Source organism: Monodon monoceros, unplaced genomic scaffold (assembly GCF_005190385.1).
Source record: "Monodon monoceros isolate NGI ecotype Baffin Bay Population unplaced genomic scaffold, NGI_Narwhal_1 Super_Scaffold_6, whole genome shotgun sequence".
Lineage (NCBI taxonomy): Eukaryota > Metazoa > Chordata > Mammalia > Artiodactyla > Monodontidae > Monodon > Monodon monoceros.
The window spans coordinates 93,181,751-93,202,384 of record NW_021703783.1 but is presented as its reverse complement, the minus strand read 5'-3'; the positions used below and the strand labels follow the sequence as shown (position 1 = coordinate 93,202,384).

At 44.1% G+C, this 20,634-nt stretch overlaps 1 protein-coding gene across 1 annotated transcript in view; it reads right to left on the bottom strand.

The window, feature by feature from the left end:
- Window positions 1-379: 379 nt before the first annotated feature.
- The window catches only part of EP300 (E1A binding protein p300), a 74,462-nt gene continuing 54,207 nt past the window's right edge, over window positions 380-20,634 (bottom strand). Inside the window, exons 20-31 of the mRNA XM_029204571.1 lie at window positions 18,771-18,851; window positions 16,818-16,874; window positions 16,098-16,175; window positions 12,598-12,665; window positions 11,272-11,422; window positions 11,005-11,151; window positions 10,231-10,344; window positions 9,105-9,270; window positions 8,157-8,321; window positions 6,436-6,597; window positions 3,647-3,928; window positions 380-3,379 (exon numbers count right to left, since the gene is read on the bottom strand). Of these exons, the coding sequence (XP_029060404.1) occupies window positions 1,193-3,379; window positions 3,647-3,928; window positions 6,436-6,597; window positions 8,157-8,321; window positions 9,105-9,270; window positions 10,231-10,344; window positions 11,005-11,151; window positions 11,272-11,422; window positions 12,598-12,665; window positions 16,098-16,175; window positions 16,818-16,874; window positions 18,771-18,851 (3,658 nt within the window). The 3' untranslated portion in view covers window positions 380-1,192. The remainder of the gene's footprint in view (window positions 3,380-3,646; window positions 3,929-6,435; window positions 6,598-8,156; window positions 8,322-9,104; window positions 9,271-10,230; window positions 10,345-11,004; window positions 11,152-11,271; window positions 11,423-12,597; window positions 12,666-16,097; window positions 16,176-16,817; window positions 16,875-18,770; window positions 18,852-20,634) is intronic.

The following is a 20,634-nucleotide window of genomic DNA, read 5'->3' as shown; positions in this document are numbered from 1 at the left end:
CCTGAATCCTACACATCAGGCATTCAGACTGAGGCATTCTAAGATAAAGATGCAAGAAGTGAAACAAAGTCAGGTGTCTGTCTCACACAGTTTATTTAACAATAGGTAATAAGAAATCAAATTTAACAGTCTATACAGTGATCCAAAGTTCATATTTATAAGTAATCAACTTTAATCTCATGATTTACAAGTTGAGGGTTTTTGCTTTCTATTTTCAAGTTTTACAGAAAGTGTGTGTGTGTGTGTGTGTGTGTGTGTGTGTTTTGGGGGTGGACAAGGTAAGGAGGAAGAAAGCAAGCAAAGAAGAAACCCCAGGGACATTTTGCATGTTAAAATCATCCCACTGGAATCGTTTCTTACCCTCTTTTTAATTTTTTCCTTTGTTAGATGTAAAAATAACGAAAAAAATTCTTTCAAGAAAACAGAACCACAATATATAATACATCAATTTGGCAGCTGCCCCTGTATATTTTGAAAAAGTCATTTTTCTCTCTACATGTACAAATTACTTTAATACTTGAAGTTTTTACGATCAGACTTACGGAATAGAAAATTTTCTGGAGCACAAAAGTTGACTTGAGGGGACTTTTTCCTTTTTTTTTTTTTTAAACATTTTTAAAAGAATGAACATCTTTGCACCCAGAGAAAAAAATTGGTATTTTAATATATATTTATATATATTTATATATATATAGAATGTAATTTTAAAGTAACATTAACCCCTTTTGTCCTCTGGTTTTAGAAATGTTCTTTTTTAACTCTTCCATAAAGTGAGGAAAATAGGGAAGAATGTCAACCATCTGCACCAGTAAATAATAACTATTAATATTACATATTTTCATTAATTTAAAAAAAATAATAAAACCTATTGGAGGTGCAAGGCGGGAGCATGTGGTTGGCTTCACAGACCTCAGCCTCCTCCCAGTGCACACTTGAACCAAACACACAAGGGAAAAAAAAACCAGGCTGGTGGGGACCAGCCATAACAAAAATAGATTCTTTGTGTTCTATCAATCACCCCTCAGGTTCATTTCGCATGTTTGCTTTAAACCACAAACAGCTACCGCGCAGTTCTTGTGTGTTCCAAGGAAAATTGTCTTTTAGGCTAAGAAAGATTCAAAAAAATTGTTTTCAGTACAAAAAGTCTTAAGAGAAAATAATTTTTTTGCTCCCAAAATACTACAAGGTGTCTCTAGTGTATGTCTAGTGTACTCTGTGAGAGGTTTGAATTCAAGTCTGAGTTGTCGGTGCTGAGTCCCAGGTCCGTGGCGCTGGCACCATGGAGGTTTGCCATGCCTGGATTGCTAGTCAGCTGAGAGAGCATCGAATTCTGGTCCGGGCTGGCAAAATGCCCTTGTTCCATGGGGTTGCCCTGGGCAGCGACCAGTCCGGGATGTGGAGAACTGGTCTGTGGGGAAACGTGGTGTGGAGAAGGCTGAGGCTGCATCCGTGGGGAAGGGCTGGAGTGGGGGGGCTGGGACTGTGGCCGCGGAGAAGGAACAGGCTGGGGAGACCGCACTTGATTGGAGAGAGATGGGATCTGCTGGCCTGGAAGGTGCGGGGACTGAGCCTGACTCGGGAGCATGTGCTGCTGGGGGCTCATGGGGTTGGGCTGAGCGGGGGACCCCATCTGTTGCTGAAGGAGGCGCTGCTGATAGGCCTGCAGGCCGGCTCCAGCCTCCGCCCCCAGGGCCGGGGGGAGCTGGCCCAGCTGGCCCCCGCTCCCTTGCTGCAGGTGCTGCAGGTGCTGCGGCATCCGGGGCGGCGGCGGCTGGGGGGCAGGGTAGCCCAGGCCCTGGGCTGGCTGAAACTGGCTGTGGCTGGCCAGCCCAGGCCCGACTCCCGGCCCCGCTCCCTGCTGCTGCTGCTGCATCATCTGCTGCCGCCTCAGAAGGTCCCGAAACTGCGCCGGCACGGTGCTGGGGTTCATGCCCATCTGCGGAGCCTGGGGGCTCATGCCCCCCATGGGCGGCGGGAGCTGCTGCTGTGGCGCTTGCTGCTGCGGCAGGCCGGCCCTCTGGACGCCCGCCTGCATGGGATTCAAGTTCGGCATGGCGGGACTGGAGTGGACCCCCTGCTGGCCCGGCATGGTGGGGGGCTGCAGCCCTGGCTGGCCCTGGGGCACGCCGGGCTGCCCGGGGAGGGGCTGCGGATTGGAGTTGGCGTACTTGGCAGCCCGCTGCTTGATGAACGCAGCCAACAGCTGGGGGTTGGCGTGAAGGATACTAAGCACCTGTTGCTGCTGCAGGGGGGAGCTGGGAGACCTGAGAGTCCGCAGAAGGTTTTGTAAGGCTTGTTGAGACACAGTGCCCGGTTTGAGAGGGCTCACACCTACCTGGCCCAATCCCGGTTGGGGAGCCATGTTCAGGGGCTGACCATGCTGTGACACTGACATCATGGCTGGCCTGGGCATCCCAGGCTGCAGGTGCTGGGGCTGAGGCAATCCTCCTTGGGCCCATGGTGGTGGCTGCTGCATCCCTGTGGGCCCCACCCCTGGCTCCAAATGCCCGCCGGGACCTCTGGCCATGGGGGGTGCGTTCATACCCATGGGGGCCATCGGAGTCATCTGGGGCATCTGGTGCTGGATCGGCCTTTGAAAAATTTGCACATGGGCCATCTGGCGCTGCGTCTCGGCTGCCCTCTGAATCTGCATCGCCATTTCCACCGCTGCAGGAGGGGGTCCTGGGAGGGGTGGCTGAGCAGTCTGCGGAGGGGTTGGGGGGGTGACCTGGCCGGCTGCCTTGCCCTGGGACACCGGGCCAGCAGCCTGAGTCCTGGGCAAGTAGGGCGGCATGCTGGCGGGAGGGGTGGGCTGGGGCTGGGAGGGGGGCTGGGGCGTCTGCGGGGTGGTCGGTTGCTGGCCGGTGGGCGTGGTCGGGGTCGCAGGCGTCGGGGAGGGCAGGCCCTGCTGCTGCCCCACCACGCCAGCCCGCTGCATGCTGGCCATCCTCCTGCGGAGCATCTGGGCTTGCTGGAGCCGGTGCTGTAGCTGCTGCTGCCGGAGCTTCTGCTTGATGTTGAGGCAGAAGGGCACGGGACACTTGTTCTCCTGGCAGTGCTTGGCGTGGTAGCAGCAGAGGGCGATGAGCTGCTTGCAGATGGGGCACCCTCCGTTGGTCTTCCGCTTGCAGCCCTTGGTGTGCTGCACAACCCGCTTCATCTTCTGGCAGGAGGGCAGGGAGCAGTTGGCATTTCGGCACTGGCAGGCGTGGACCAGAGACTGGATGCACCGCTGGATGCTCAGGCGGCGGGAATCCCCCGGGCTCTGGGTGGCTGCGGCCTGCTGGTTGTTGCTCTCGTCATCTAACCCGAGACCGAGTTTCTCCATTTTGTGGTCATGGTTTTTAGTGTTATAGCAGGTGATACACAAATCATAATCCTGGGGGAAGACACAGGTGCAGGTCAACTCTCCAGGATTAAAGTCATTCAAAAGTAGTTACATACTCTGCTTGGGCTAAAAAGCCCCGTTTTAGAGAAAGTCTCTAATCAACTACTCAGATTTGAGACCAGGCCCCACCCACCCCGTCCTGTTACTCACCAGTGGCCCCGGAGCCCAGGAAGGCCCTCCAGGCCTGCATAACCTCTGTCTGAATTGCATCTCAGGCACCTGGAAGCCCCCCCCGCCCCTCCCCCGCCAGGGGCCTACCTCGCACACGGTGCAGTGCCAGCGCGTCTCCACGTGGTGCTTGCACTCATTGCAGGTGTAGACGAAGCGATCCTGGCTCTGCGTGTGCAGCTCCACCAGCATGCACATGGTGGACCACTGGGCTCTTCGGAGTGAGGAGAACTCCAGGTGCTTGTCCCTTGCGAGGGTGAGAAAGGCATCCCGCCCGTCCATCAGGTCGCAGGGGATGAGGGGGTCGGGATCAACGATGGGAGGCAGGGAGTTGGCGGCGGGGCCGGCGATGAGACGGATCACAAAGAAGACCTGCAAAACAGACAGTCTCATCCTGACTCTGGCGCTAGAGCACCACGGGGCACTGGACCAGATGCCACGGACGGGTGGGCCAGGCTGTGCACCTGGGGGGCCGGGACGCCTGGCTTAGTTTTATGACCACCTCGCAAGGTTACACGACATGGCCCTTTTTCTCCTGCTTCACTACCTCTGTGCTCTTCTCTGGGACTTGTCTACGATGGGCCTAAAGAATCTACATCTTACGTTTTCTACATCATTCAATAATTTCTTCAAAAGAAGACTGGTCGGGTACAGCACCGTACAGTGGACATTCTACCTCAAAGTGGTCTACTTTAAGATACAATCCATGGTTTAACCTGACTCTAATCATAAGGAAACAGAAAAATCCAAATTGAGGGACATTCTATAAACAATTGGCCTGGAGTCTTCCATGTCATGTTAAGAAAGTAAGGCCAGGAACCAAAACATGGCGACTCGGCATGGAGCAGGAGAAGCAGGCCCGAGACGGCAGCAGCGGGCGAGGTTCCTGAGCGTGAAGCCACAGCGCGCTCACGCAGAAAACGCCCTCCTTCCTAGAAGGGACTTGCTGCAATGAAGATAAAGAAAATGTAGCAGAATGTTAACAGCTGGTGAATCTAAGTGAAGGCTATGGGAGGGCATCTTCTATATAACTTTCCTGTAAGTTTGGAGGAAAAAAAAAGTTGGTAGGGGTGGGAAAATTAAAAAAGCAAAACCTCCTTCGTCCTTGCTACAGAAACAGCAAAAGTTGAAGTTTGTTCACTGAAGTTTAAAGACACACAACCACCATTAATTCCCATAACCACTGGTGTAAAGGCTGCAAGAGGAAGCTCGGATTATATATGTAATAATAAAATGTAAAATGGAACCTTCAAGAGATCAAGAACTTGTAACTGCTGTATTGCCCACTATATTCTACCAGTTTTTCAGAGGCTGAAAATCTGTGCAAACTGGCAGTAACATTTGTTATATACTTGGGCAGCAATGCTGGCATAAAACAAGAGTCTAGAAAAAGAACACAGGGACTTGCCTGGCAGTCCAGTGCTTAAGACTCCGTGCTTCCACTGCAGGGGGCGTGGGTTTGATCCCTGGTCGGGGAGCTATTAAGACCCTGCATGCCACACAGTGTGGCCAAAAACAAAAACTTGAAAAAAACAAAAAAAAAGAAAACATAGGACAAGAGTGCACACACCGACTAAAGACATATAAAAACAGATGCCGAAAGTTAAAAACATCAAGGGAGGACCGTGATGTGTGTGTGACCTTGTAATACTGGGTGTGACATTGTGGCTCAAAGAAAGCACTCATAAAGCAAGGAAGAGCATTTTTTTTTTTTTTTTTTAGGAAGAGCATTTTGAAAATGTGATCATACACAGGAAAGTACTTGATCTAACAAGTAGGGAATGTCTGCAGCAACCCATTCAAAAGAGGGGCAGATAAAACCATCTGGTGACTCCCTAGGAAATCTTCACTATGGCCAACCATCCAATAACAACCATTATGACTGATTCCACTGTATGTCACCCTAGAGCTAAGACAATACTTGAATTTAACCTAAATTAACGACCTTAGATTCTAACTCCTAACAGGTGACTACTACCCACATTTTCTTCAGATGATGTATCCACAACTTAAGTCACACCTATTATGACATACTCTAAGGGCTTTCCCCAACTGCTGTTATGATAGAATTCTGTGACACTATATATTGCTCAAAACAGCTGACAATCATTATCTAAGTGAGGCATCCACACCTTAAACCAAGACTTCAAGTCCCCTCTCCACATAATGGCCTCTTCCTATAAGAACTCGACTATGATGTCTGAACAGAGTCATACATGTTAAAAAAAACAACAACAACAAACTGACATGAATTACCCTTCAAGACTCCTCATCTTAGCAATGATGACGTTGGGGGAAAAAGTCCAACACACCCAGTTTTACTCCCAAGCTACCTACAACAATAAATAAGCAATTTAAATAATGAAATAATTCAAAGTTTTAACTTTGCTGAGAAGGTGTTACAGGTGCATATATGAAAGTTTAACTTTTCTTCAATTCTCTACACTTCCCAGTTCCCTTTCAGGAAGGCAAATATTCATTCATTTTGCCAAAGTTCCATTACAGACAAAGTGGAGTGGCCAAATGGAGTTCTAAGGAGCTTGGTCTAAAACAAAACAATAAAGATACCCAACAAGCCAATCTCCTGAACAATGGACAGAAATACAAACATAAAAGGATCACAAACAACAGGGTCAGACAAACTATGCTTACACTTTCCCAGCACCATCTAGCTTTATAAGAGCTACAAATCAAAGACGGCTTACGTTTCCTATTCTCAGCACCCACTCTAGCCATCTTCTGCCTTCTTTCCCCTCAAATGATTTTCTTCCTTCTGAATTTCAAATGGTCTGGTGCTCACGTCATAAATACCAACCACGGTGGAGAGCTTTTGAGAAATCCTGCCCTGTTCTTTTCCATGCTTGGTGGCTATATCTTACCTCTTTATGCTTCTCCATGGTGGCATACAGTTTTTGCGAGAGGTCATTGGATACATTGGGCATGCCTGGCTTCTTCTTATTGCCCCTACTCAGGCTGCTCTTGTTTTTGCTAGTTTTCTTATTATTCTTCTTTTTAGCATTTTTGCTGTCTCCCTTTGTCACCTGCAGGTTAGCACAAGAGGACGAGAAAATGTTAACTGTTTGTTAAGAGATTTAAGAAAAAATAATGGTAAAAAGACTCCATTTTTTTTAAGACTCTATTTTTGAAACTAGAGTTCATAACCTTCCACCTTACACCATCTGCTCTCTTCATTCATGCTGTCTTTTTTAAAGCTGTTATTTACAGTAAACTAAAGTTTACTAACGTTTTTGCACGTATTTTCTCCCAGTGAAGAATGTCTCCACTAATGTCTCTTCGTTAAGACAATGGCAGCCTTAGCTTTTTGGCCAGCCTTAGCTTTTTGGCCAGAAGAACCCTGCAGACCAAGGAGACACCTCAGGTGGACCCAGGCTATCCCAGATTTGAGGACAAGAACAAGGAGTGAGTGGCAGTGTGGGGTAGTGAAGTGCACACAGGAGCAGGGAGCCAAAGGCCTTGGCTACATTTCCTTCTGCTCACTTTCCAGAATTTTATGGGCCTACTATTAAAAAAAAAACCTTGAAAAACGTTCAATCGAGGAGTTTAAACTGCAGGCTGTAAAGGGTGTTTATTAGACTATTTAAGGGTGACTTTATTAGTTCAGACTCAGTAAGGGCAATCTAGATAAACTATGGGGAAATAAATGACAAGGAAAAGCTCCTCAGATGATCCGTCTACAACATAGGTTCTGTTTGGGGACTGGCAAACTCTGGCCCAGACCTGTTTTTGTATGGCTAAGAATGATGGTTTTTATATCTATGAAGTGTTGTTTAAAGAAAAAAAGAAAAAGAAAAAACAGAAAAAAAGAATGTGCTGGAGACAATATATCTGCAAGGCCCAAAATATTCATAATCTAGACCTCTGCAGAAAAAGTTTACCAACCCCATGCTCTAGATGGGTAATTTTCTCAGTCTTCCATTACTAGAAATCCAAGATTCCATTTAAAAATGAGGTCTGGTACTTCCCCGGTGGTCCAATGGCTAAGATTCCGCGCTCCCAATGCAGGGGGCCCGGGTTCGATCCCTGGTCAGGGAAGTAGGTCCCGCATGCCATAACTAAGACTCTGCGGAGCCAAATAAATAAATATTTTTAAAAAATGAGGTCTGGGACTTCCCTGGTGGCACAGTGGTTGAGAATCCGCCTGCCAGTGCAGGGGACAAGTGTTCGAGCCCTGGTCTGGGAGGATCGCACATGCCGCAAAGCAACTAAGCCCGTGTGCCACAACTACTGCAGCCCGCGTGCCTAGAGCCTGTGCTCTGCAACAAAGAGAAGCCACCACAATGAGAAGCCCACGCACCGTAACAAAGAGTAGCCCCTGCTCGCCGCAACTAGAGAAAGCCCGTGCACAGCAACGAAGACCCGAAATCAGCCAATCAATCAATTTATATATTAAAAGAAAGAGGTCTGATGCTAAAAAAGGCTTAAAACCACTCAACTAGAACCACAGTAACTTATCTACGCCAATATTTCTTGCCCAACTTGAAGAGCTGAGAGCTTTAAGACCATGTTGAAAACTTAAGCTCACTTCTGGGTTATACATGAGAATAGGTAGAGGCTGGAAAGGGAAATGCAAAGCCCTCACATCTGTGCTTTCGTTGCTCGTGTTCTCCTCTCGCTTTCTCTCTTCCTCCTCCTGTTCCAGTTCCTTAATGCTCTCTTCCAGTACATTGGGCCAGAAATCACCTTCAAAGTAAGGCAATTCCTTCGCGCTTGTTAATCGATCTTCAGTAGCTTGTTTAAAAATATCCTGTGAAAATATCCGTGTACAAATAGGAATTTATATATTAAAAAAAAAAACACGTTTATTACAGAAGCAGTCATAGCTAACGGATGCAAGAAACATGAAGAATCAGATGTGTCTTCTGGAAGATGGCAGAGATTTTATACCCAAGTCTGATGTCCGGGGAGACATTTAGTGTCACAAACAGTGAGAGGTCTGGTCTGAAATCAGTATTTCTGGTTCCTCTTTCCTCTACCCACGAGGACAGGGAAATTACCCGCCTTTACATAACCAAATGGCAAACTATCCTGTCAGGAACAATGGCAAAGGCAGCATCATTCACACCGTGGCTTCTACCACTCTTGAGACAGAACGCAGTGCGACGGGAGGCACGCCCGCCTTGCACACACCCTTGAAGTATCAGCAGTTCCTACTGAGAAATATGTTCAAAACAACCCCGATTACAATTACTGGAAACCACATGGTTAAAGAATGATTTGCTGGGCTGCTTAGGAAAACACCCATTTCATGTTTTCCTCCCCATCAGTAAAAACAGATAAGATACTTAGTAGTTCAAGTTTCTTAACATGAGATACCCTACAATCACAAATGGCTATTAAATATTTTGCCAGATCCACTCATCTTAGTAATTCAGGAAAGAAAATACCTGCTATCAAATTAGCTTAATTTTACAAATTACATGGAAGAGGGAGAACAAACAGAAGATTTCTGTTAAGATAGTAAAAAGAGCAGAATACAGAGCAGCAGGATTAGTCAAGCCACAGTTCTATCATCCCCCCCACTCCTGACCTTGTAGTCGTGGACAATTCGCTCGGATACAGCCTTGTCGAGCATCTTTTTGTACCACTCCTGCAGTCGCTTGGGCTTGGGTATCTTCTGGTCGGGGGGGTGGCAATGGAAGATGTAGTCGTCTCCTTCACTTGGGGGGCATGCCCAAATATGCCCTGTTGTATATCTAACAACACAAAGAGAAGGAACATTCAAGAGAAAGATCACCCATCCTAGAAAGAATGTTATACTTTTAAACTACAAAGTGGAGTCAGTACAGAAACCAATAATTTCCCAGAGATAACATGAAGTGTGCAATCCACATCAGACCAAAAGTCTTAGGCCAGGGACTTCCCTGGTGGCACAGTGGTTAAGAATCCGCCTGCAAATGCAGGGGACGCGGGTTCGAACCCTGGTCCTAAAAGATCCCACATGCCGCGGAGCCACTAAGCCCATGAGCCACAACTACTGAGCCTGCACGTAGCAACAAGAGAAGCCACCGTAATGAGAAGTCTGCACACCGCAACGCAAGAGCAGCCCCCGGTCGCGGCAACGAAGACCCAACGCAGCCAAAAAAAAAAAGCCTTCCAGGCCAGAACTAGGCATAACCCTGGATCAAAAAAATCCCAAATTTGCATTTAAAGACCAAACAAAAGCTACAATGCAAAGGAAAACGAATCCATGTCAGCAGGAGGGCTAAATGAAATGCAAACTGTTGAAAGGAATAACCTGCAAGGTGAGGTGGTGAGGTGCTAAATATTCTCAAGTACATATATACCTTGAAGGTAAGGAACCAGTCTGATGAATTTTTTTTATCTCCAGACCTTAGTGTGATTTTGGTTTTGATACTCAGGTGCAAAAGGACCAAGTGCAGGTTAAGGTTCTGGCCCTTCAAATCAAACTGTACCTAATAGCTTAACTGAACAAAATAAATCTGGGATGGGTGCAACTACGGTCAAAATATTAAATTCTTTCCCACTGGCAAAATTAACCAACGGTCTCCAAATTATAGTTCCATTAGATGAAAGCCAAAGTTGAGGAAAAAAGACCAAAAGTCACATATTTGCATGTATTATATCTCACCATAATATCAGTGGTGATTAGTTTAAAACTAATTAAGTTGTTTTGCATTTGTTTTTATGCTTACCCTAATTTCTTGACGTATTCCAAATACCCAATTAGAATTTCATGATAGACTGCAGTCCTCAAGCATTTAGGACGGAAGAAATGAACACTGTCCAGGTATGATATGTATACTCTCCTATACCAAACGAGGAGAAAGAAGCCAGGTCAAGTCACGCAACGAGTTCCTACTGATGTGGCTAAAAACACCTTCTCTCTTTTCTGTGCCCTTTGCTGACCTTGTCATTTTTAATGCTTATCACACAATATTACAGTTATTTAGGTAAATGACTAGATTGTGAACCCGTCGGGGGGTTTTGTGGGCCTGTGGCTCTATTACAGTCTCAGCACCTAGCAGGGCCTGAGACACAGTATAATCAGTCAGTATTGAGCAATCCAAACATTCTGGCAGCACTCTTATTCTGGCCTTTATACTATTTTGGAAATGGAGAATTCTAAAACATATTCTACCTCATTTGTATGACATTCTTTCACGTACATCTCAGCAAGGTACTTGAAACAACCTAGACTTAATTACATTTTCTGAAAAGTCGTCAGTTTGTTTCCTATTTTGTGTTTTAGGCTGCTGTTCACATCCCTTTCCCTATTACTGTGACCACACAAGAGCAGTATTTTCTAGTTTTGTTTTCGTGTTTTGTTTCACTTCAATACTACACACTTGAAAACCTGCATTTCCAAAACAAGCACATCAAATATTTTCTTGTCCATTATGCTTGTTTACCTTACTATAACTTCAAACTCCCACGCAAATTAGAAAGTAGCCATAGTAAAGTCTTACCTCTGGTTGGGCGGGGGGCAGTCAGAACCATACTCTTGAACGTGCATGCCAAAGAAACACAAGTCAACACCATCAATCTCCTCAAAGGCAAAGAGGGCTTTCGTTCGATATGGAAAGGATTCTGCCATCTCTCCACTGTCTACAAACCTATACAATTCATGTTGGAGGGAAAGACCACAACGTTTCATTCAGATTAGATTCATCAACAGTAACTGTGTATGAGCAACTGTGGATCCACAGAGAAGAAAAGGGGAAATTATTAGGTACCTTGCTTTCATGCCTGGTTTGACTTCCACAGTTTTGTCAGAAGCATGAACTACTCTAACGGTGACCTCTCCTGACTCAGGGTGATTTTGTCGCCTCAGAAAGTCATTCACACGATTCTCCAGAAAGGTGCCAAGCCTGGTAGATGGCAACCCTAAGAATTTAAAAGTTAAAAGTTCAGTAGTATCTAAGGTGCAAATTTATTACTATCAGTCTTAAGTTTCAATACCAAATCTCATTTCTGCTTTTTCAATACTAACAAGATTACTTGCTAGATTTTGTTAAGTTAGCAATCTAGTTAATACTTAAAAAAAAAGATTTAATGTGGAACACTTCATGAGTCTATCATCCGTACAGAGCGCCATGCTAATCATCTCTTTATCATTCTGATTTCAGTATATGTGCAGTTAAAGCAAGCAGGGTAGTTAATACTTTTTAAATGTTATTTTCCCCAACTTTTTATTTTGAAAAATTTTCCTTTTCAGAAGAGTCAAAAAACAGAACAAACACTCATATGCACTTTGCCTCAATTGCAGTAATATTTAACAACTGTCGAGTGCTTTGATAAGCTTTACAGAGGATTAAAAGCAACCTGTAGATCAGCAAAAAACTGCAAAGGCATCATTCTACAAAACTAAAACTGACTGCCATCCCCACCCAACTGAAAAGATCAGACAGGTCTAAATGCAGTCCCGACTAAGGGAATACACAAAACTGAGGGAATCATTCATGAGATGGCAATTCTGGGAAAGTATTTCCACATCTGGCCTCCATCAGGATACGTGCAGGAACAAGAAAAACATATATCCTCCTTCTTATAAATAACTGGATCTAATGATTTTCACACCAAAAAGTACATTACAGTTCAACTTTAAGTACATCATGGAAAAATTATTTGGTTTTAACTTTGGTTAAATATTTCAAATAGGGGCTTCCCTGGTGGCGCAGTGGATAGGAATCTGCCTGCCAATGCAGGGGACACGGGTTCAATCCCTGGTCAGGAAGATCCCCCATGCCGCGGAGCAACTAAGCCCGTGCACCACAACTGCTGAGCCTGCACTCTAGAGCCTGCGAACCACAACTACTGAAGCCCGCGTGCCTGGAGCCCATGCTCCGCAACGGGAGAGGCCACTGCAATGAGAAGCCCGCGCACCACGATGAAAAATGGCCCCCACTCAGAAGCGAAGACCCAATGCAGCCAAAAAATAATTTAAAAAAATTTTTTTACTTTCAAATAATGTTGAAACAAAATAATTCATTCTGGATGTTTATTTTTAACTATGCTTCAGTGAAGCTTTGCCGAATTTTACCTGTAAGAATGAAACTTACTTTTAGCAGAAAACTTATTTTCTTTTCTAGTTCGTGCAGTCTTCTTTAAACAGCCATCACAGACAAATCTAAAATGTAAACCAAGACTTTGCTTAAACAACTTAGAGAAACACTTGAAGTAACGTATGCTATAGAATCTATCTTATGTATGTGTAAGGTTGAAATTTTTAAAAGACAACCTGGGAGCAATATTTCTAAATACACAACAAAAAGTTAATGTAACCAATATACACAGAGCTTTTAGAAAACATTAAGAGAAAAAGGATAAAAAACCTAACTGAGGGCTTCCCTGGTGGTGCAGTGGTTAAGAATCTGCCTGCCAATGCAGGGGACACAGGTTTGAGCCCTGGTCCGGGAAGATCCCACATGCCGCAGAACAACTAAGCCCGTGCGCCACAAATGCTGAAGCCCGCGCGCCTAGAGCCTGTGCTCTGCAACAAGAGAAGCCACCGCAATGAGAAGCCTGCGCACCGCAGAGTAGTCCCCCAGCTGCCACAACTAGAGAAAGCCCGCGTGCAGCAATGAAGACCCAACACAGCCAAAAATAAAAAAAAAAAATAGAAATAAAAAACCTAACTGAGAAATAGATAAAAGACATGAAGAAATGTGAAGGGCATATAAATTGGCATACATGCACAAAGATGTTGAAGAATCACAGATTAAAGCAGAAAATTTGTGTTATGGCCAATCACATTGGCAAAAGTCTATATGCTACCGGTGGGAATGTAAATAAGTACGTTTTGAAAGCAGCACTAATATTTTTTTAAAAAAATATTTTTTGACTGTGCTGTGGGATCTTAGTTCCCTGACCAGGGATTGAACCTGTGCCCCCTGCATTGGAAGCCCAGAGTCTTAACCACTGGACTGCGAGGGAAGTCCAGCACTAATAGATTTTAAATGTACATTCTCTTTGTTTTTGCAATTACATAAGGATATGTGCATAAGTAGAATTTAAGTACTCATCAACGCCTGGCTGACCTTCAGTTGCAAGGATCATTGCAACTCCCTTAATTATCCTTACCCACTCTGTAATTAAGGAAAGCACTAAAAAGGCCTATCTAAAGACAAGCCATATAAACATCAACTACTGCGCTTTTCCTTAGTGTTTTTTTCTGGAAATTTGTTAATTAGCCTCTTCTTTCCTGTGACCTCCGAACTAGCATCAACAGTCAGTCCAGGGGACTTTCCTGGTGGTCCAGTGGCTGAGACTCCACGATCCCAGTGCAGAGGGCCCATGTTCGATCCCTAGTCAGGGAATTAGATCCCACATGCCAAAACTAAAGATCCTGCAGCCAGAGTTCTTGCGTGCCGCTACAAAGATCCCACATGCCACGACTAAGACCTGGCGTAGCCAAATAAAGAAATGAATGAATGAATGAATATGAAAAAAAAAAAGTCACTGGAGGGAAAGCAACCTAGAAAATAAAGCTCTTAAAACAACAACAACAACAGTCCAGGAAAAGAGCAGAGAGTAGATATCCATTCAAATGAGTCATTTAATACACAGATACTCCCCCAACCCTTCCCTTGGAACAGAGCTGGGATCAGCCCCATTCCTGGAGAAAGAGAGGTAGCCCATAGCAGTAAACACGTAAGTGTCACAATGGACAAAAATCCACTCACTGCCCATGAAAGGCACTGATGATGTGCACCCTGGGTAAATATGTGGAGAATATTCAGAAACAGAACACGAGGCCCAAGAATACCTAGTTCATTGAAGTCTGTATCTAGTCATTTTCATGCAACTTTGCCTTTCACTGGACAACACCTAGTTAACTATTAACCAACTCCCCAAAAGATTTTATGTTTGCTTGCTTGCCTGTTTATTTATTTATTTATGGCTGCGTTGGGTCGTTGCTGCGCGCAGGCTTTCTCTAGTTGTGGCGAGCGGGGGCTGCTCTTCGTTGTGGTGCACGGGCTTCTCATTGCGGTGGCTTCTCTTGTTGCGGAGCACGGGCTCTAGGCGTGCGGGCTTCAGTAGTTGTGGCGTGTGGGCTCAGTAGTTGTGGTGCATGGGCTTAGTTGCTCCATGGCATGTGGGATCTTTCAGGACCAGGGCTTGAACCCATGTCCCCTGCACTGGCGGGCAGATTCTTAACTACTGTGCCACCAGGGAAGTCCCCTGGTTAGGATTTGATTTAAAATCTTTTGGGGGACTCTCCTGGTGGCACAGTGGTTAAGAATCTGTCTGCCAACACAGGGGACACAGCTTCGATCCCTGGTCTGGGAAGATCCCATATGCCTCAGAGCAACTAAGCCCGTGTGACAAAACTACTAAGCCTGCGCTCTAGAGCCCGCAAGCCACAACTGAGCCCATGTGCCACAAGTACTGAAGCCCGCGTACCTAGAGTCTGTGCTCCGCAACAAAAGAAGCCCCTGCTCGCCGCAACTAGAGAAAGCCCGCGCACAGCAACGAAGACCCAATGCAGCCAAAAAAAAAAAAAAAATCCTAACCATGGTCACCATTCAGTATGCTGTTCAGTGCGATGTTCTCTCAGAGGCAGAAACTGAGGTGGCTCCTTGGCAACCTGCATTATCCATACCGTCTAGTTTTTCTACTGCAATGTAAGTAATGTTCAAAATCTAGCAGGTTTAACTGTGTCTAACATCTCCTTGCTGGTTTCCAGGTGCTACAGACTTCCTGTTACCCTCTACTGATAAATCTTTTGTATTTACTTTTGATGCACAATGACCACTAAAGAATTTAAAACAGAATAAAGTATTTGTATATGGATTAAAACAATGCAAATAAGAGAAATATCTATATTTTTGGATTCTAGGTTATTTAGTATTTTAAAACTGGATTTTAATGATCTTTTCCCAAACCAGAATAATTCTAAGGTGGCGCAGTGGTTAAGAATCCGCCTGCCAATGCAGGGGACACGGGTTCGAGCCCTGGTCCAGGAAGATCCCACGTGCCGCAGAGCAACTAAGCCCGCACGCCACAACTACTGAGCCCGCTCACCTAGAGCTCATGCTCTGCAACAAGAGAGGCCACCGCAATGAGAACCCCATGCACCGCAACCGAGAGTAAACCCCGCGCACCGCAACCAAAAGTAGTCCCCGCTTACCGCAACTAGAGAAAGCCCGCTCGCAGCAATGAAGACCCAACACAGCCATAAATAAATAAATTAAATTAATAAATATTAAAAAAAAAAAAAAAAAAAAAAGAATCTGCCTTCCAACGCAGGGGACATGGGCTTGATCCCTGGTTGGGGAACTAAGATCCCACGTGCTGCGGGGCAACTAAGCCTGTGCGCCACAACTAGAGAGCTTGTGGAATGCAACTACTAAGCCACAACTAGAGAGAAGCCTGCACGCCACAGCAAAGAGCCCGCCCACCGCTACTAATACCCGACACAGCCAAAAATAAATAAACAAAAAAAAGAATGATTCCAAGAGACAGTAACTTTGAAGATAAAATATAATCATTGCAGAGAAGACAAACTTCCTAAAATTCACAACAAAGAAAAAGTCTAGGGAAAATACTGAAGTCTCACCCAGATGGCCAGATGATCTCATGATGAAGGACACAGATCTGATGCATCTTTCTTCCACACTCCGTACATTCAACAAACCTGGAAAGGAAAAGTCAAAATTCAAGATTAAATCCAAAAATTTAACCAAATCAAAACTTCCAATATTTCCCAATTTCTGACAATTCAAAAGATAGCCAAAATCACATCCAAAGAATTGAAGAATAGGTTTTAAAAGCTCTTTAGTGTAACAGGTAGAGCAAATCTCAAAAGCAGTTTAGTCATTAAATATGAACTGTGACTATGGAATAAAAAGTGAAAGATCAAGATGACTGCTGCTTAAACTTCCAAGTGAGTCTGACACCATCATATCCATTCCAGGAACACCTAGAATACCAGTACATCTCTGTACCTCTGAATACTTCTGAAAGGCCTCACTATAAAGGAGGGGATTATGAACTGGTTTGAAAATACAGAGGACAACAGGGCTGGAATAATGGCACTGAGCAGAGGTAGCTTTGTGCTTCACTCAAGCCTATAAAACACCAAAATATTAGGTAGATTTAGTGAAATGTAAATGAATACTAACCATATGTAAATTTTAGCACTTCTACCATCTCTGTTAGATGTATGTTATAGATTTAGTCCAAGAATATAGAATCATCTCACTGGCTGTGCAAACCAAGAGAATGAAAGGAAGAAGGAAAATCAAAGTGTACTAACTACTCAAGGGGAACTACTTACAGTTCAGGATCCAGAGTGTCATTTTTTCTCTTCGAAAATTGTTCTTTATTTATTGTACTAAGGAAAAGAAGAGGGACACAATGAGAACAAGCAACATAGAAAGATTAGCAGTCTGACTACTGTTCTAATTACCAAAGGGCAAAAACCCCACCCTGTAAGTGGATTATTTAAATCTAAGAATATACCAAGGATACAACAGTACATTCTTGGCTCCCACAAAATGCACATTTACATGCCTATGTTTTTGGAAAGGACTTTATAGTAAATCTGTTCCCATTTACAGGAAGAGGAGAACCCAGTAAGAACTAAAAACATGAATTTGTTCTTCTTTTCCTTTTAAAATCTTGCCTACTACTCTTAGTGTTAGGTATTTACACCTTCTAATAGTTTAATGTTCCTAGACTGAGCTACGTATGAAAGATACTGTGTATAGAGGAAGCTAAACCACTATTTATAAAAAATACTAAAATTTCAGGAGTCTAGTCAAACTCTTTATATTAATAAAAAATTTCAATGTTGAGAATGCATATTTCAGGTTATTCATTAAAAAATTTCCACATGGCCTCCTACCCTGAAATCTAGCCTACCACACTGCTCATAGCCTCACAAATACAGGAGCTAACAGCCTTATTCTCTACCTAGAACAAACTGCAGGGGGCCCAACTTTGACTACTGTGACTCTACCTCACAAAAATGCAGAATGAGGACATTTCCCCATTTAAACTGTTTTCTATTAGTTACAGGCTAGAGATTCATCACTACCTGGCCTAAGGTCTTGCTACCCAAAGTGTGTTCTAAAGACCAGCAGTCTAGAAGGACCTGGGAACCTGTTAGTACCGCATACTCCCAGGCTCACTGCTGACCTGAGGAACTGCAAGAGGGGTTTCTACACTCTTCACAGTCAGAGTGGTGCTGTCCTAAGGTACAGAACATGTGGTAAGCCACTCAGTAGTACCCATGGTAAGGCTGCCTCCCTTGGCTGCATCAGACCTGACTTCCCTGGTTTAGCCAAGGTCAGAAAAATCTCTTAAGGCTCAAGGGGACCCAGTATCTACCCCAAGACCAGTACCAGACCCCACTATATTATATGTCAATGGTGACTGAAGAAAAAGTACAACTTGAAAACCCAATTTGAAAACACTAACCAGTTTTTCTCAGAAGCCCTGTTTTTACTAGTAACATAACAATTCCATACTTTTTGGGGAAATGTTCTGAACTGACTTTATTATAGGTTAAACCGGAAGAGAAGAAGCTGAAGAATATTAAAAGGACACCAAATAGTTCTTTCTTCCTAAAACAGTCCAAATTTGTGTGTGTAAACTAAATCTTAGAAGTACTATGAGGCAGTTTAGGCTATGTTTAAAAATTTTTCTTGGCATTTACCAAACCACAAGAGCATGCGAGATTGTGAAAGTCCAACCAAGTCTCTTTCTAATCACTCTCACAAACTCCTAAACCCCTAATGATGTTAAATGACACTGACGATTATAATGACTTTGGTATCGTTAACCTTTATGAGAAGGCTGTAAGGCGGTTATATTTGTTCAATTCCTCTCAAACTCAAAACAGTTAACAATGAAGTTCCCTTGCACTACAGCCTTTCACTTTTTAGGAGAAGCTGATTATTTCCCTATAGAAGAAATATATCTAAAATGACCATCCAATATTGATGTATTCCCTAGATCAGCACCGACACAACTCACTGCTATGATGGAAATGTTCTCTATCTGTGCTGACCAATATGGCAGCCACTAGCCACAGATTGTCTACTGAGTAACTGAAATTGGGAATTTTAAACTTTATTTACTTTGAATTAATTTGAATTTAAATAGCTACCTGTGGCTATACGATACTGGACAGCATAACCCAAGACCACTTAGAAGCCTGAGCATAATCACCTGACAACAAACTGAGAAATAAGAGAGTACTTTCCAAAATAATATAGTTACTTACGTTTGAGGCTGGGAAGGGTCATCCCCCAAAGAAACGCTCTCCCCTTGGATTTCATTGAAACACTTCTCACAGAAATGATACCTGTCGGCAAGAAGGCCATACTGGGGTGAACTGTTCCGTTCACACAACACAGCCCAAGCCAAGCAACGAAGCCACCAATCACAGCAGGCCAAGAGGGGGACGGGAGCAGAGAGCAGGTCATCAACGGCGACAAGGACATTCAATGATGCAGATTTATGGGCACCACAGTTTGGGTTTTGTTTTTGGTTTTTGTTTTTTGCAATCAAAGCCAAGTGCAGACAACGACAAGCATGAGGGAGGAAAAAAAAAAACACAAAACAAACGAAGAAATGAGGGATTGCAGGACAACAAAAAACATAAAAGCAAGACAAGACAACACAAAGCAGAAAGCCAAGGCAAAGCACAGATTAGCATTAAATATCTCAATGGGATCACAAGTAGCAAATGATTACAGCAAATACAACAAACAAGTCTCACACAGACCTACACTCTTTCATTTTAGTAATTTATGCTGCTTGATGCAAATAATCGAAAGTAGGATAAATATACTGTGGAGAGAAGAACTACTACTCAATTACCTAAACATAGCAAAGAAAAAAGCCTCCCCACTTCCAAAGAAAAAAATCCACTATGGATACAGTACCAGGAAACAATCATCTAGAAACAACTGTGGTCTGAAAAAACACCCCAAATTTCCTTTTGATCCCAAGGAAGCCACATAAGTACAATAAAAAGTCTGCACAAGCAGTTAAATACTGATTGTAGCCACCAACTGACATAGTTTAAGAGGGAAAAGGCAGTGGTGTATGCAGATACACGATTATATATTCCTGGGCGCTGTAGATTGGTGCTTAAAATCCGAAAAAGGTACATAAATGCCAAGATTATAGCATGAGATTATATAGCATGCCAGCTGTCACTTGCTTTTTTTTTTTTTTTTTTTGCGGTACACGGGCCTCTCACTGTTCTGGCCTCTTCCATTGCGGAGCACAGGCTCCGGACGCACAGGCTCCGTGGCCATGGCTCACGGGCCCAGCCGCCCCATGGCATGTGGGATCTTCCCAGACTGGGGCACGAACCCGTGTCCCCTGCCTCGGCAGGCGGACTCTCAACCACTGCGCCACCAGGGAAGCCCAGTCACTTGCGTTTTTGAACAACTTGAACCCCACTTTTCCTAGGTTTTAAGGAGTAAAACACTATAGATTCTTATGACTACAAAGCATTAGGGGAGTGCACCTAACTTTTTGTAAATAAAACAAAAAGCTTAAGTAACTTTTTCAAAGCTAGAAATACATCTGTAGCACACAAGTTCAGCAAAAAACGACCACCATGGGTTTGGGTCATCAAAGTATTGACTGTCCAGCCTTGCTTTTTATTTACATCCCATGCCAGCTATACTGTTGGCTGATTACACAAAATAAGAGACAAATCATGATTAAGATAGATTAGCAAATCCAATTTGTGTGATTACAGCCCTTATTTGAGCAGGAGAAAATAAGGCAGAAGTGTCTAATTTATTAGAAGCCTACCGTCCATGGTCATATGCAAATTTTTGTAAGGAACAGTCTGGTACAGAGGTCTCTTTAATGTGCCCCACAGAGGCAAAGCAAATACCCTGGGATCCTTTGTTTTTACATACTCCAAGAAAAACTTAGGTATCAGCTGCACACAAAAAGGAAACATTTCCGAAAAGATACAGCTGGCTAAGAAACTTTTGGTTAAAGTTTTCTGGGTGGTTTTGGGAATGGCAATAGATGGCAGCAATTTCACAGGGAAATTTTTTAAAAATTTTTTTGTTTTTGCCTGAGGCTGTGGTGAGCTATACAAGGACAGTGGGAAAAAA